Source organism: Lonchura striata, chromosome 3 (genome assembly GCF_046129695.1).
Source record: "Lonchura striata isolate bLonStr1 chromosome 3, bLonStr1.mat, whole genome shotgun sequence".
Taxonomy (NCBI): Eukaryota; Metazoa; Chordata; class Aves; order Passeriformes; family Estrildidae; genus Lonchura; species Lonchura striata.
This window is the reverse complement of record NC_134605.1, coordinates 48,067,265-48,084,673: the sequence shown is the minus strand read 5'-3', so window position 1 is coordinate 48,084,673 and position 17,409 is coordinate 48,067,265. Positions and strand designations below refer to the sequence as shown.

At 37.8% G+C, this 17,409-nt stretch overlaps 1 protein-coding gene across 2 annotated transcripts in view; it reads left to right on the top strand.

Moving 5' to 3' along the window:
• The window catches only part of UST (uronyl 2-sulfotransferase), a 149,107-nt gene that overhangs the window by 38,744 nt on the left and 92,954 nt on the right, over positions 1 to 17,409 (top strand). For both annotated transcript variants that reach the window (XM_021527031.3, XM_021527033.3), the window contains exon 2: positions 16,289 to 16,332. In XM_021527031.3, the coding sequence (XP_021382706.1) occupies positions 16,289 to 16,332 (44 nt within the window). The remainder of the gene's footprint in view (positions 1 to 16,288; positions 16,333 to 17,409) is intronic.

Here is a 17,409-nt window from a genome sequence, read left to right as displayed (position 1 = left end):
TGCTCAGTTATCATCATAGCTCAGTTTCTAATACTCTTGTACTGCCTTTATGAGTTTCCTGAAAAGTGTGAACTGCCTTCACTTACTTCTGTACTGAAAACAATTTTTGAGATTGTAAAATGCCGTTTTCTCTGTGATCATTTTAACAGAAACCGTAGTTCATCCAGGATATTGCTCAGCAACTGGGAGGAGTAAATGTGCTCTCCCCTTCATGATCTTGCAGTGACTAAATTGTTCCTAGATTTTAGCTGTACTGTGAAATCACATTTCCCAGCCTTCCATAACTACTACTAACATACATTGCTGTCCTGTCTGGGTGAAGTGCTGACTAGCAATGTAGTATAAAGTAATACAAACACATTAAAGTTCTTGAAACTTCAGAGCTGTCTTTTATTTGTGTTGTACACTTACAGGTGTATGCATGCTTTGGAAAGGGTGCCTTGATTGCCTGGTATTTTTGTGTTAATATTGTCAGAATATTGTACGAAAAGTAAAGTGTCAGAAAAGACTACTTTGTAACAGCTCAGGTTTCTGCAGGAGATCCCTCTTTCTTTCAGAGGAGAAACTATTCTGCATAACCAAATCTTGTGGTGCTGAAAGTTTCCAGTGATTTCAGGACTGTCTTCCAGCAGAAATTATTCTGAATGTTCATGTGGGTTCTGATAATTTGAGAATCTGTTCTGCAGAACAGCTGAGAAACTAGCATCAGAAATAAGTACCTAGGTAAATGGTGGCTTTCATTAGTTTTCTCTTTCTGGGCTGTGGGTGTTGTTTTTTGGGTTTTTTTGTGATCTGTGGTTAGAACATCGTTATCTAATGTGATGATCCAGTTTGCTTCTGGTGCATCATCTGCCTTAGCCCCGTACCAGTGTTGGCCAAAAAATAGGGCTGGCTCTGTTGAATACACAACTTGGAGAAACAGCTATGGAAGTCCAAAAACTTTTTAGACACTGTTCATCTTAATATTTGTTTTCTTGTTAATTTGTGTTGAAAGAGGAAAGGGGTCCACCTGATGCTGGAATGTTTTACTCTGTTTCTTTACCCTGATGTGCGCTGCCCTTTTCCTTTGTTGGCTGCCACAGTAACTTTGAATGTATTTACATTTAAATGTATCCAAATTATACACCCAGAAAAGATGAACAAACCTGGTGAAAGGCCTAGAGAAAAAGTTCTATGAGGAGCATCTAAGGAAACTGGATGTTTAGCTTGGTGACTCTATCACTTTTTACCTGAAGCTAAAGAAGGTTGTAGCAAGCTGGGGGTGTTATAACTCTTTTAAGTAACAAGCAATAGGACAAGAGAAAGTGGCCTTAAATTGTGCCAGGGGAGGTTTAGATTGCATGTTAGAAAAAAATCTCTCCACTGAAACAGTAGTATTGGAACAGACTGCCCAGGGGAGTGGTTGAGTCACCATTCCTGGCAGTATTTAGAAGATGTGTAGATGTGGTGTCTAGGGACATGGTTTAGTGATGTACTTGGCAGTACTGAGTTAATGGCTAGACTTAATGATCTGAGAGGTCTTTTCCAACCAAAATGATTCTATGATTCTGCAGTCGAAACCAAGGCTTGCAACTCCTGGGAGCTGTGAACATTGGCAGCTGTGAACACTGTCTCCAGACTCTGTAGAAGTTTAACTTAAAGGAAATGGTGCTGCTGTTGCTGGTAGCACTCACAGATTCAGCAATGATGGTGGAAGAGGTTGAGGATATGGCCTGATCCCTTGAACAAGGCTGGCATTTTGCATGGAGTCTGGGCTTTTCCTGGGATCTATGTACCTGCAGTAGCCCAGGAGGATGTGGCATAAGACTGAGACTTTACAATGTCAGTGACAAGGTGCTGATATCCATGTTTCTGCTTCTTTGTTTTTTTCTTTTCTTGGCAAATTCATGAGAGATTACCTCTGTTAGTTAAAGCTTTCAGACATGGTACTTAAAATTTGACAAAGCATTCAGAAAGTGCCATGAGAATACATGGTGAAAATGGATCCTGTCATTCAGCTGCTTTATAAAAAGGGAGAATATCATCAAAGCTGTGGTTTGTTGAGTGCAGAAAGAAGCATAAGGCTCTGAATTTTTTTCCTTAACTGAAAGTGGCAGGAGTATGCTTACCTTGTTGGCATCCTTCCCAGGCCAAGCAGAAATGTAGTAGCTTAATATGACATGATGAATCAATGCAAAGTTGCTTTTCTTCCAGTCAAGGTTGTATGTAGAATATGATTACATTATAATAAAGACACACTTCTGAAATAGCAGGTGAGTTAGAAGGAGAGAAACAATGAACAAACCAAACCCTGAAAGGATATATGAGCACAAAACTGGTCTTCCTAGTTTCGCTTTCAAGCTCTAGAGTTTTTGATTTTATTGAGAGGGGTGAGATGATGGTATGTGTGTTTCATGCTGTGATTCATGTACCAGGCCATTTGTTTTAAAAAGAAAGCAAAAGTGACACAACCACCCTGGTTTCAACTTGGGGTGATGTGTAGGATTCTCTGTCTTGCTGTAAAATTCTGTCATTTTATATATGCCTCATATAGCTGCCTATCAAAATCTTGTTTGTGCACACTCAATTCATGTTCTAGCTGATGGCACTCTATTTATGCTTTTTTCTTGAAGTTTCCATGATCTAAAATGGCAGTATATTGCAGGGTTTCTTTGGAGCTAAATGCATTGCTTGTTTACGTGCCAATGAAAGAGTCAAAAGTGTATGAGTTTATGAAGTCTTGGGCTAAAATAAATGAATAGTAAACTTTTAGGGCTGTTGGAAACTTGATGTGTTTTAGTTAATAGTGAAGAATTAGTTGAGTATTGGGCCCTACATGAGTGTGTCAGAAGGCTGTATCCTCTTTCCAAAGAGGTGCTAATCTTAAGGCTCAGTCCTGCAAGCACTGCTGGTGCAGACCTTATTTTAAAATATCAACTCCTCTCATGTCTTTTCAGAAACTATTGTATTAAAGTAACCCCTCACAGGGCTTTTATAATGGTTCACTTCTATTACTCTTGCAAAATATGTCAACAATGATTTGTAGTTAAGGCTGGCTGAAGACAAAATTGATATTAAAGATATTTGAAGTGATGACACTGTTTTGTCTTATTTAATGGAGGACTGCAAAGAAGGGAGGAAAGCTGCCTGGCAAGGGAGTAGGAGCTCTGGGCCCAGTCAAGTCATTTGAAGTACTTTATTGCTTGTGCCTTGGCTGCAAATTCAAATCTCAGCCTGAGTAAATACACTGGTGTCTTCTGAAATACAAGTATTGGTAATCCCAGTGCTGTGGCGTTTTGTCAAGTCTTCTACCTCAGTTTTTACCTTCTTAAGGTCCCATTTTCAGCTTTCTAATTTTCAATAATTTAGACTAGTATATTTTCCACATCAGAAAAATGTCTAGGGCTGGGTTTTCTTTATCTGTTTGTTCCAATTTTATTAAAAAATAATGTACTGTTTTTGACAAGACAGCTAGGGGAATTACATTGTTTCTTACAGTTTGACAAAAATAAATTCAGAAGGACTCTTGATTGTTAAATGCTGTGGGAAACGAGAAGAAAACAGTGGAGACCTCTTAAACAGCTTGTGTGAAGCTGCAGTGGCAGCAGAGAGGAGGTATTTTCACAGCTGTATTTTTTTTGGAGTTAGGGGAGCTGAGGAGCTGACACTGGCTGACCATAGCATGAGAGCTGCCGATAGCGGATCCATAAGGATGTCAAGACTTGGAACAAAATAACTTGTGGTAGGAAGTCTGAGATGAATTTTTGAGGTCTAAAGAGGAAAGTAATGCCACAAAAGTCCTGACACGTGTCCCAAAGCCTGGAGTGTTGTCAGGCCAAAAGACACAGAAGCCCAGAGGAAGCTGCTGCAACTTTGCTCAGAGGTTATTTCACGTTTATATCAGGGTAGTAAATTGCCATGGCAGTGCAGTCTATTGAATGTGCCCTTTTCAAATGCACAGGCTGTGATCAGATTTAAACAAATTTGGTGCTGGCATTATAATGATTTTTAGTGTCTTTTTTTAAAAGGATCTCTTTCCCATAGGAGTCCATTCCAAGGGCAGAGTTCCATCTTTGAATCAGAGGTCAGGATAATTTAAAGAAGTGTTAAATTCTCTATGAATAACTAATATCAGAACTGCAGGCACTATCTCCATAGCTGCTTGTGTGCCTGATGATTTTTACACTGCAGTTTCTATGTCAGGTTCCTTAATTTTCAAGCACCTGGCTTTAAACCATAAGAGTTAAAAAAACCCAGCCCAACAAAGAACCCAGTAAAATATTTTAAAAAGCGCACCAAACAAAACCTGTGAGCAGTGAACGCTTGAATACATGGAATGAGATTTGACTTTGTTTCTGCAGAGCTTGTATGAACACATTTCCTGATTGATGACTGCATCCTAGATGGGGCTTGCTTAGAAGTCAGTTTTGCAATCTGTTGTTGCCTGGGGAACTCAATAATTTAACTTCAGAGTTACTTGCTACCAATTAGAGGAATACTTAGAGAACCTCATCTGTAAAGGGACAGAAATCCCATGTGAAGAAAGACAAAGCCATAAGAAAATTAATCAATAAGATAATGGATGTTCTTGCCATGTAAGAATGCTTTTACTTAAGGAAATACATAACTTGCAATTGTGAACTGATCTGTAATTGTATGTAAGTTTGTATTTAAGCTTGTAATGCACAGAAAATCACAACTCTAACTTGGTAATAGGGGAGAGGATGCTTCTTATGTTACATTTGCATATGATTTTTTTGTATTCTTCTTGCATCCTTGGGGATAAAACAGAAGGACATGTTTAGTGATTAATATTTTAAATATATACTATACAAATAATAGTTAAGAATAACCTTTTCCTAGCACCCAGTTGCTGTTGACAGTAGGATAGCATCAAACAGTGGCCTGGCTTAGCTGTAGAGGGTCTTGAAGTGGTTGTTTTTTTTTTTTTTGGGTTTTTTTTTTTTTTTTGGGGGGGGGTTTTGTTGTTGTTGGGGTTTTTTTATGTAAAACAATATAAACAACTCTTTAGATTAGATTTATCTAGGAAGATTTCCCTATCTTTTTTGATAATGTCATCTTTCAGAGAAATGTAGAATAAAGGATGAAGGTTTGCATTTCTCATGTATCTGAACATTGATTTCAGTGTGCTGCAATTTCTTTACTCTCTAGTTCAGCCAAACTCAATGGAAAATTGTAGAAATTAAATACTCTTGCTGAAATTACCCTATGAAATGTAGAATAACACCACTCTGCCTGCTGTATGATTAGAACAAGAAGCCTATTCTCACCTTTCAGCAAAATTTAAAAAGCATTGTCATAAAGTTCTGGCATTAGAAAATACTTTTTGCTCTTAAACAGAAGGTTGGCAAGCATGTCCTTAAAATGTTACACCATCATACATAATAGTACATCTAATTTATACTGGTCTGTAGGATGTGACATTGCTAGTACCTTTGCTGTAACTTTTGAAACAACTAATTTCATGTTGTATATAAATTTCTGAACCACTGAAGCAAAGCAGAGGTTGTTGCTTATATATATATTTATATATTTAGCTAGTTATATGTAGATATAGTAAAAAAATTACTTTAATCCCTATGTACATTGAGAAGTTGAATTTAGATAATGACTACTATGTTATCATAGTCTACATGGCACAGATGTTTTTCATATATTTTAAGATGTCTCATGTAAGAAACATTGTCTGCAGGAGGCCTGGTGAGTGGCAGTTAGAGATCTATTAAAGTGCCACATCTTAGTGGTGACATCCTGATGTGGTTCTCCAGGCTAAATAAAACACAGGAAAATGATATAAAAAGAAAGAGCACGCCTAGGTAATTGTTACCAGTAGTGAATGTTTGCAACTCAGAGTTGATGAGTGCAGTCAAAGCATCCAAGAGCAGTCCTAAGTAAACACTTATCCCAGTGAGTTCAAATGCATTTTAGACCTCTTAGTCGCCTTCAAGTTTGAACTCTTCCCAGTTAGGTTAGGAGTAGATATATAAAGTGCAAATCTTTCCAGGATAGCTAGAGAGCACAAGAGAAATAATACTGATTTAAAGGCTTCTGCTGAGGCTGATGATACTTGGTCTACTTCTCTAGTTTTATGGCAGTGCTACAAGCGTAGTTACCTTTTCCACATAACAATGTTAATGCAGAACCTTCCATTGCTGAGACTTTTACAATGCTGTTTTAGTCAGTGGAGAGCTTAAGGCAGCCAGAATTAATCAATACATCTGAAAACTTGTCTTCTAAAGATTTCACTCAAAGTTTTGAAAATTAAAAGCATACAAAATGCTTATCAAAAAAAATTAGACAAATTTTTGCTGTTTCAAATTGGTACATGTTTGTATTTACTGCTGGATATGCCTGAGTTGATGAAACTCATGAGGGCTGTGTAGTGTCTTTGACACAGGTAAGCCTGGTTTATGCATAGTGGGTTCTCAGCTGCAGTAATGATGACAGCATTATATTATGAAGAGCAAAACAATGCATTATTTTTCTTTTCATAGAGCATCCTACCAAATGTTTACTAATCAATCTGACAAATCATGCACTCATACAAAAATGGGTAGAAATCTTATTTAAGAACATGAGAAATGAGGCTAAAGGCTGAAAATGTAATGCTTCTAGAAATCATAAGGTTTGTGCTGGATACTTGAAATGCTTTGTAGAGGAAGAAAATACTTCCAGAAATACTGACCAAAATGATTCTTCTCAGTAAAGACTGAATTCCAAAGTAGAAGTTATGTATTGTAAGGGTTTGGAATGACAGGGACAGGGTTAATACTGTACTTTTACAATAGCAGGAGATGAAAGGGTGCTGAAATAGAAAGCCAGGTCTAAGTCTAATGCAATGCTTTATGTTTGCTAAATCTCATCCCTTGTTTTTGAACATGCAGTTTGTATACAGAAATTCTTAAAATACAAAAATCTGCATGGAGAAGTCTTTATGTCGCTCAAATGCATCTGTTTGGGACTGGGGTAGAGAGGAGTTAAAATGTCTTCATGAATGGAAGTTGGATAGTGTGAAAAATGAGTAGCTTGGCCAAAGAATTTATAGTAATGGAAAACATTTCTATTAAATCATGTTGAAGTCTTGAAAGTCATCCCAAACTGTAGTATTTTTAATAGTAGAGATTAATAAAATTTTATGCTAATATGTCATAAAGAAGAAATAACTCATTTAGGTACATTATGTTCCTTATCTGACCTATTTATATGCTCCATTTTGCAGTTAGAAGTGGCTAACAGACTTGGCAAGAAATGCTGCTTTTAATTTTTTGTGTGTTAAGACCTTGGAGGATGGGAAGTTAATAATGGTTAAACAATTTGTAATTTTTTTTTAAATTCTATATTCAGAAAGAAAGCAATACAAAGATAGCTGCTTCTTACATAGAGTGCTCTTGCTTTTCAGGAGGCTATATGTATATAAGTATATGGAAGAGTTCTACAGTGGTTCTCCTGTGGCACAAAAAACTGGTTAGGAGGAAAAGGAGACAGACTTGTAAAAAGGCTCTTTTTTACAATTTTCATTTGTACTTTTTAAAATCAGATACTAAAAGAACCTGAAATATGGAGGAAGTGAAAAACAGACATAGAGCTCGATCTTGTCAGGCTACCTCACATAGGGGGTCCATTTTCCTAAATGCAGCTGTCTCTGTAAAGACGTGTGACAAAATCATAGCAACCATATGACTCAGATGTTGTGAAAAGCACATGCAAGGAAAACTCATTTAGCTTCAGCACAATACAAATATAATTCTTTAGAGATCTATGTGACCAATTTTCTGTGAAGCATGTTCATTTTTTCTCTGCTAGGAAGGTGCCACTGGGGTCAGACCACAGACCTAGGCGGCTTCTCGGAAATGTGCCTCCAGGGGCAGGAACTTCAAACCAAACACCCAACAAACCACTCCTTCTGGATAGCATTTGCAGTGTAGTACTTAATAATACTAATAATAGTAATAAAAGTCTTCCTTGAATAACTGGTGACTTGCCAGCTGGGTGTTTTCCAAAATTCATTGACTTGCTGTTTGCCAGGATTGCCTGTGCAGGGGGAAAGGACAGAACTATATCTGCATAAATGCAGCGGACAGGAATAAAGCTTGCAAGTTGGGGTAAGTTTAAATAATAAAACTCTTGTCTCTGGAAAAGCATCATGTGAAAGAGCAGAGCTGATGTCTGGCACTGATGTAAGAGGAAACTCTTGAGACTGGTATCATCTGAGAAGGTGTCTGGTCAGATACAGATTCCCTGGAGTTTGTAGCCTGAATGGCAGAGTGAAGTGAGACTAAGAGGCCTTGCACTTGACAAGGTCTTCATTGAAGCTTCATCATTATGTACTTTGTCCATCCCTCAGCCTCAATGTCATCACTTTGGTAAGGGGAGCCTTGTAAAGACAAGGTTCATCTGTGGAGTTGCAGTCCTGTACCTCAGCTGTGCAGAGAGAGGGAGGTCTCCTGTGTTGGCTGTGCTGTTCCCTGTGTGGCAGAGTGTGTGCACTGAAAGGGGAAGTACTACGGCTGTGCCCCCATCACTCCCATAGAGTTTCTTCCTCTGTGTCATGCATTCTGCACAGCAGAGGGGAAAAAATTTTTCTCTGAAGAATTCAAATATTCTTGCAGTTATTTCCCATTTAGGAGGAAAAGGGGAAAATGGAGTAATCCCAAGTCTTACAAAGTTTCTTCATATGACAGTCAAAATGAACATTTTACCAAACTAGTGAAACTATCTTTATACATTCAGCTGGAGTGGAATGATCTTGAAAAGCTTTCTAAGAGTACTCAAAGAGATCCAAAGGAAAGGAACTGATTTTCACCTCCCATCATGGATCTTTTCTGTAGTTTCCACTTTGTTTCCATTCTGCTTTTATGAAGATGTTGCCCTTTTCCAAGTTGACATTCTTATGCTTGTTTTTACTGGATCATATCTTGTCTTTTTAGACCATTGCTGTAACAGATCAGTATGTTTCTGTTCTCCTCAGAGTTTCAGCAGATTTTAAGTCCCTTCATTTGGTATTGTTATCAAATTTGATACCGGTGCTCTTTAATGCATCTTTCAAGTAATGAATGAGAATATTGAGTAATAGGATCCAGAACAACACCCAAGGGATGTTTGCCTGACTTAAAATAAGGAGATAATCATTAAAAAGAAATATTGCTTGAATAGGACCTGGTTTAATTTGCCTGTTGGTTCTAAAGCAGCATGATAACATCTGGGTCATTCCTGGCAGATGCTTGACTAATTTCCTCTTGGGTATCTTCAGTGCTGTCCAGTCTTCATCCCCTGATTGTTTTAACACTTTTCTGTTTCCCATTTAAAAGTATTAGGTTTTGATAGCTAGTTGGAGAGAATTTTCTTTGAGCCATATTTTGACTTATTCAATCCCTGTTAATTCACAGATACAGTTCTACTGCAGCCTTCCAAGTACTGCAGATTCCCAAGTATGCTACCTGGATGTCGTAGTGTCAAGCTTATTTACAACTGTCAGATATTTTTAACTACTCTCTAACTTGCTGGTTTCTGTGCTACTCTGCTTATTTTTGCACTCAGTCATAACAATTTGATACAGTGTCAATTATTATTCTCACATTATTCAGTTAAGAAGTGAAGACCAGTGTTTGTTTGTCTGTGTTGTTTCAGTGGATGCCAATTCAGCTGTTGAGATTCTCCTAACTTATGCCTTTCAATTTAGAACAGGTTTGTTGGTAGCTGCGTAGCTGTAGGTATTACTTGACCACACATCTTGAGAGGTTTTTTTTTTCCTCAGGAACACCTGTGTATATTTATAGAACTGACTGCATTTTGTTAAGCCTTGTTGAGGAAATTAAGAAAATAATAGAAGTCATTACAAAATATTTGGCACACTTTTTGACAAACGGTAAAATAAAAATCTTTGAGGAGAAAAAAAAAGGACACTGTGTTTAATCTGTGCCCACTTGCTGTGTGATACCAGAATGCTGAATTTAAGAACCATCTGAAAAGCAGACTGAAGTTAACAAGAGGTTAATGGATCTTTGAAGTGCATTTAGTAAGGAGCGGCCAGGCCACAAAAATAGATCACAGTCTTTGTTTACATAGCAAAATGAATTAAAATAAAATTTCAGTAGTTTGGCTTAATGGCACTTTTTTTTTGTCATTAGGTTTTCTCTGCAGTATCTCAGTAGAGCTGAATATGTGCTTTTCCTTTGCATGTAGGAAAGTACATGGTGGGGCTGTTTTATTTCTTGATTAAATGTTAATTTTTCCCCCCTCCCTTCCCCCTTGCTATTAATAAAGCAGTTTATTGACAAAACAATGAAATGAAACACCTGTCTGTACATTTTTGTATGCTCACAATTCAGTGAGGCTCTGTGATTTTGGAGTAGCTTTGCCTTCTGCATTCTTCTCTCTTTGCAAGAGGAGGGCCATGTATATTATATCCTACACTGGTATAGAACCTTCTGTTATTCAAACCCTTCATATCTATGGTTGTATTCCAGTGGTACTTTCATATATAATACGTATGCAAAATTGTCAGTAAGTTTTCAAAAACTCTCCTTAAATGTGCCAGTTTCTCTTCTAATTGTGTTAAAGTATGAAACTTGTGTGTAATCAAATCTGAATTATATAATGATGAAGTTTCTAGGGGTCAGGTCATTGGGTAATAAAGCAAAATAGGTATTTTTGCCATGTTCCAGCTTTTTTCCTTCATTGTGGGCAGTCATGTAGAGTGCATTGAATGTGGGTGTGGTGCTGGTTTGGTTTTGGGCTTTTGGCTGTAGGTTGGTTTTTTGTTGTTGTGGTTTGTTTTATTGCATTTATGATTTTAAAAACTAGAAATAAACAAAATTCTTTTAAAGGCAAGAGACGAAGAAAAAAAATGTGTTGTAGAATGCTTTGAAAAATAATGTCTATTTTTTTTGTGGTTAAAAATAAAAATGTTTATAGGATGTTAGTCTTGCACAGAGGAAACCAATTATAGGTATGCAGCTTTTTACATATGATGAAAGAAATGGCAATAAGACACTTTGTATTCTAGTGCAGACTGGTCAGTAGGGTTTTTTACACCTCTATGAAAACTTTCCTCTGTGAAAGCTGATGTGGCTGTGCTGACCTCAGCAATAGTAGTGTTTTTCCTCTTAGGTTTGATTTGAGCTGTGGGCAACATCACTCTGCTCATCTGCTGTTTTTTAAGTTGTAATTCCTAACCCCCTTCCTGCCTTTGGACCACAAAGGGCTCCAAGACATGATGACTAAGAAAATCATATTATTTCAGATGTAGAAATATCTATGAAATTTCTAAGGGTGTCTGCTGCTTAATTGGGAGGGAAAAAGAATAAAGAAGGAAGCACAGCAGAATTTATAGTCTTCTGATAACTCACTGGCACTTCAGTTTATTTTGAAGGTGCAGCTCTTAATGATTAGAGGGGCTTGGTGGGAAAATTGTTCTGCAAAGTCTGATTTCCAGACCAGAAGACTCCTCAGGCTATTAAAATTTTCTTTTCCTTTAGACGTCAGAGGGTCTAAGGGGTTGTTTGCCAGTAGAGGTGCATTGGCACCTGGAAGTTTGAGATGGTGACTGAGTGAAAAGAACAAAGGATTTTCACATGACAAATTAAATTTGGCCTTAGCTGGATCCCAGCTCTTTTAGGCTGCTGCTTGTGATTCCCTACAAAGGAAAACCCTGGTCCAGAAAAATCATCCAAGCTTCATGTTTTCAGTGTTGGCTTTCTCTCCCTGTCTTTACACAACTCTTTCCGTGGGATATTGGAGTTGTTCAAGTAGAGTCACACTGTTTCAGTTGCTATCAAAGAGTCTTCAGTTCATGCACAAGTCCATTTACTTCCTATTCCTGTACTCTGCAGTATTTTTTGAAAAGGTTCTTTTTCCAGAATTGCAGTTACTTTCATTATCTGTGGTTCTGAACTGTACACAGCAGTATTTGTTCTTCATCCTGGTTGACTGACCATCTTTCTCTGTTTAAACTTGGCTTACTTCAAGCAAAACCCCCATACTTCAGTGATTCCAAGAAAAAAGGAACATAACCACAAAGTTTCCCCAAAGATTTTGCATACAACTGATTAACTCAACCTCAAAGATAATGAAATATGGAAAAAATTGGACTGCCTCCATCTATTCACCATTTACTATAATATAGCCGACTCCTTTTTTAATCATCTCTGACAGAGTATGGAGGAGACATGTTCAGCCAGCCCAAGTGTGCTGTTGAGCATGTTTGTGGAATGCTTAATATCACTTGTTTTGAGACTTGATTATTTTGTCTGACTTGTTTCTAATGCCTTAGACTTTTCACGCTATTACAGGAAGGCAGAAGATTTCCTTTTTGAAGAGTAAATATTATTCTCCAGTGGAGAAAAAAACCCAAGAAACAAACCAACTAAAATAATATTGTTATTAGCAGACAAGAGCAATGCTATCTTTATTAAAGCTTTATTAAAGGAGTTGTGAGAAGTCATACTAGTACTTAAATGCCATAGGTTGCTTTGGGTCAATGGACAAGGTTCTTCATGAGGAAAATTTACTTTCTCTTCTACCACTTTGTCATTTCTACCACAGAAAGCTTCTTCTTTTCTTGTGGCATTAGTGACGTCAAGCTCTTGTTGTCTGTGCCATAGCATATAAAAGCTGTAAAATAATGTTCTCTGGTTTAGATAGGCTTGTTAATGCAATTGCAATGAACAATTGAGGTTAACTACAGTACTTTTGGTATCCATTCCTAAATCTCTGATTTTTACTGTGCAACTCACCTATTGTGTCAGCTGTTAGCAGCTGGTACTTCATGGATTGGCTTTACCTTGTACTTTCCAATGGTTGCAATTTCTATAATGCTGAATTTTTCTTTTGTTTTTAAACTAACCTAATTTGATATATATTGTCTGAAAAGTTGCCCTATGTGTAAAATTGTCACCCTGTTTTAAGTTTTTAAAACTTGCAAGTACCCATCTTGGGAGTAATAAGATTACTCCCAAGTTAATATTAATACGATTAATAAGATTTTCATGGCCTCTTGTGTTAGAAAGTCATCCTCTTTCCTTCAGACCTTTTGCATGGGTTCACATTTTTCTTGACATTTCTGCATTCCTTGAGGCTCCTGTAGTGTGACCCCTGTTTTACAGACAGAGGGGAATCAAGCTGAGATCTAGAATGCAGTGAACAATGAGGGCACTGCTGGGCTTCATGGGGTTAAGGAGCTGGCTGGTGTACCTCACAGGCTGCTGCTGCACTCCATTGCAGCTGGATTTGTGGAGTTATTTTAGTGTATTTTACTTAGTGTATGGTTTGAATCATGCAGCAGAGAGTTTTGCTTTTATTACTGAAAAACATTTCTCAATTAAAACTTGAACCCAAAATTATTCAGAATGTTGTTGTGGCAACCTGTGGACACTGAGATTGTTTGTGGCTCATGTGCCTGAGGAGCAGAAGGAGGAGCTGTGGCATGAGACAGGAGCCAGCGCTGCCCATGGAGTGTGGGGCGGTGTAGGGGTGTGGGGGCTGTCTGCAGCTTTCCATCCTCTGCTCTTTGTAATTCTGACCAGGTTTCAAATCTGTTTGAAATCTGGATACTCTGTTTCCTTCCTCACTTGTGTTGCCTGGGCAATTAGTTTCTGTCAGTTTGTAGCTTCTGAATTTGAGTAAGCTACTGCATTGAAAACTTTTCTAAAATGGCCCATAATTCTACAATTGTCTTTTAAGTGGATACACTAGACTGTGCTGTGAAAAAAAAAATTGATTACTGAAGACAAATCTACAAGGCATATGTTCAAAACTAGAGATATTTCCATGTTGTTTTGATAATTTAAAAATTTCCAAGGAAGGAGAATGCAGTCTCCATACTGAGAGTGTCCATTACTGATACAGAGAGCTGAACATAGTTATAAGTTCTTTAATTTTAAGGAATATCTCAAAAATTTTTCTGTGATATAACAGTGACACTCTTGATGCTGCACTATAAGATGCTGTGTAAACTCTTGACTAGTAATTCAAGTCCTTCTCTACTGTGAAATTGGCTGTGATAGGTGATTGGTAAATATAGTTAATACATACGTAATTGATACACTTTATTTAGCTAAGCATGAATTGCATTTGTTTTGAGGAGACAAAAAAAAAAGCACCTGTTACTCTTGTAACCACCTTAACACTGATTTTGAAACTTAAGTTTTACTAATTTTTAAAAAAATTAGTAGTTTTCATCTAGTGTTTGACTTTTCTAGTGTGTTAGCTTGTCTAGACAACAAACATCACTTTTTAGTGGTGTATCAAAATGAAAATATTTTCCTGACACAATGAGAAAACTGTAAGGAATGTTTTTATCAATAAATGCCAATCTTTCTGCTTGCCAAATTGCAAAGAGTAGAAAGCTGCTATGAACTAGTAACAGGTAAATTCTGAATGAGAAGTTTTCCTTGCTCTCACCCCAGATTAGGTGGGAGGAGAAATGCTTGAAAATGCTTTTTTTCAAGTCTGTGTCACTGTGTGTGGAGTAGCTACTCTAACAGAAACCCAGACTGCCAACTCTTCTAGCAGTCTGGGAGCTGAATTTCTTCCCTGGCAATTAGAATAATATCAGAGGGATAGATAAAGAAATTATCCTCAATGTAGGGCAATTAGCCACATTATCTATGGCATTAAATTAAGTCACTGGATTGTTCAAAGGGTGGGTATTTGTGTCAAATGTATGGAGAGATGAGTTTCTTATATGCTTCAGAAGATGATTTGTAGTTTCAGATGACCATAAAAAAAGTTACTCTTCAGACTTTTTTAGTTGCACAAATTCTTCCAAGATCTGTAAAAATATGCATGGGTATTGGGACTTCCCTTTAGATGAGTTGGAAGCCTTTTGACTGAAATTTTCATGGCTTTGTAACGTGCTGGAAAAACAGAGGAAAAGCAGAAAGCAAAATACTCCTGAGAAGCAATCCCAGCTTCTTGTTGTACATAGAAATTCATCATGCTGCAGCAGCAGAGGTGGTCTGCAAAGCTCTCTCTCTCTCCCTGATGTGGTCCGGGTGGCAGCTGCCTCTCCCAAGAGTCCAGCAGGGGAATTGTGGCCCTTCCACTTAGAGCCCCCTGCTCTTCCTGCTGAAACCAGCCCCCAGCATTGGTGTGGGTGCTACTGAATATTCCACACTAAAGCTTCACCTCCTTGTCCTGTAGCCATAATACTCAGACACAAACACCTTTTTCTTGCCTCCTGGATCCAGAAACCTCTGGGAAGCAAGTTTTGGCACTTGGAATAATGAGAGGTTTGGCCAGATTGTAGAGAGAAAAGCCCTTTGGTTCTGAATTATGCTTTATCCCACCAGCCTGTGTTTCTGTTGCCTATTCAACACGCTTGGAGCTCATGAGCAAGACAAGCTTTTAAAAGTCATCTTCCATGTGCCTTTAGGATGTCTAGTAGATACCTGTAGAAATAATTCTCATACCTCCTACTGATGTAAGGTTAGAGCAGAGGTACTTTTTTTTGTCTTTGGTAGGAGGATGATTGAGAGAAGAGGCATGTGTGGCCCAAAGGGAAATTTTAGGCTTGCTGCAAGGTTTTATCATCTGCTGGAAGGTGTTGGGAAAGCAAACGATTAATACTTTTGGAGACGGATTTGGGAAGAGCAGTTATGGAAGACAGCCTATGTGTGGTAGGGAGTGTGTGTTTTATGTATCAGTGTGTGTTTGTAAAGAAGAGGTAAAAAGTCTGCAATTGTTCTTTTTTTATTGTAGCTAAGAAGGGTGAACTTGTTTAGAAGCTTTTATTTTTTCTGAAGCTTTTTGTATGAATTTAATGAACATCTTGAAAAGGCAGGTGCAATTACATCAGAATATAACTCCCATTAAATCAGTTCTGTTTAGGAACAAAGAAGTAGCTTGGAGGTTGGGGAAAATACAGTTGGAAGGGAGAGAAGTGAATACTTGTCAGTTCCATCAGACCAAAATTTGATAAAGGCCTTTGATACTTGATTATTTAAGAAATCTTTCTGAAGTTAACCATGGTCACTTGCTTAAAATGTAGAAGGATGCAGCTGGCAATTTTTTGTCATACAAATGGTTGAATACTGATTGATTTATTAAAACTGCCTTAGGCCATGTGATTTTTTTGTTAAAATGACAATGTGCATCTAATCTTGTGGTACAAATGTAGTCACAATAAATTATTTGTTAATCAAAAATTAAAGCAGAGGGAATTTATTTTCCTTTAATTATTTGACACCACAAAACTAGTGGGATAGAGATGCACTGGTTCCATGAATTGGAAAGTTTGGAAGTTGCATTGGATGGCTTTTGTTTATCTCCATCCTTCTTATTTTTGTAGGAAATTCCACTTATCTGGATGACCACGGACCACCACCTCAAAAGGTAAGCTGCTGTTATTTTGTATTATCCTTACTTCTTTGGCTTTTGTTTTTAACTCATTGTGTGTTTACTTGTGTGCCAAGCACCTCTGCTGAGTTTACATCAACAGCATGTGGCCTTTCTGACTTTTTTCCACCGCAGTTGCTTTCAGAAGTTTGTAACTTGGGTTAAAATGCATTAAGCTAATGGAATTTTTCTCATTGAGTCAATGGGAGGCAGGGATTTAGTGGTTTTGTTTGTCAGCACTTTCATGTAAAAAACCAAGACACTGCAGTTGGAACTAATCCAGCAAGTGAAGATGGCCTTTGGCTGGCAGCATTTTCTGGAACATGTATTCTGCTGCAAAAACAATACCTGAAGCAGGTCAGTAGGATAAATTTAATGAATGTGTATTGTAACCCCTTGTTTAGGAATAAAGTTCACTGTTCCTATCATATGGGACTGTCCTGCATAAGCTTTTCCTTTGTTTTACTTCTGTCATCATGGCAGCTCATGACACTTTGGGTTAGGAAGGGCATCATGATAGTTTCTTTAAGAGGAAAAAGGTGGGAGTAGGCATTTAGGGTCTCTTGTTTTTGTTTGTTTTACCCTGTGTTGGTTTGTTCTCTAAACACAATTTTGTACTATATTGTGCCTGTCTTTCCAGCCTGTTAGTTCCTTTTGCACAGTGCAGACATGTGCAGATGTGTGCCTAAAAGGGCAGATTATTTCACCAACGTGGCTCACCATGGATGCTAGTGCAGCAGGTGACAATGAGTAGTTAGAGAGGGGGTAGGTGTGAATAGCCACTGCCTCTGGTGGTAGCCCCCCCTCATCTCTGTTCAGCTGACCATGAAGTCACATCCTGAGCTGCAGGCCTTGAGTTGAAGTGATCAATCACAGATGTGCACCTGTGTGGTGGAACAGTTGGCTTCTGGTCAGCAGGAGAAGGATAATGTGGAAAGCAATTCCACTTAGCTTAGTTATTAGTGAAAACAGACAGGAATCTGGGTTTCTTCACTTTTTTCTGGGCACCAAAATCTGCAATTATCAGCTGATATGTCAGTATTTGTACATTGTTAAAGTTCAGATGGCTCACTT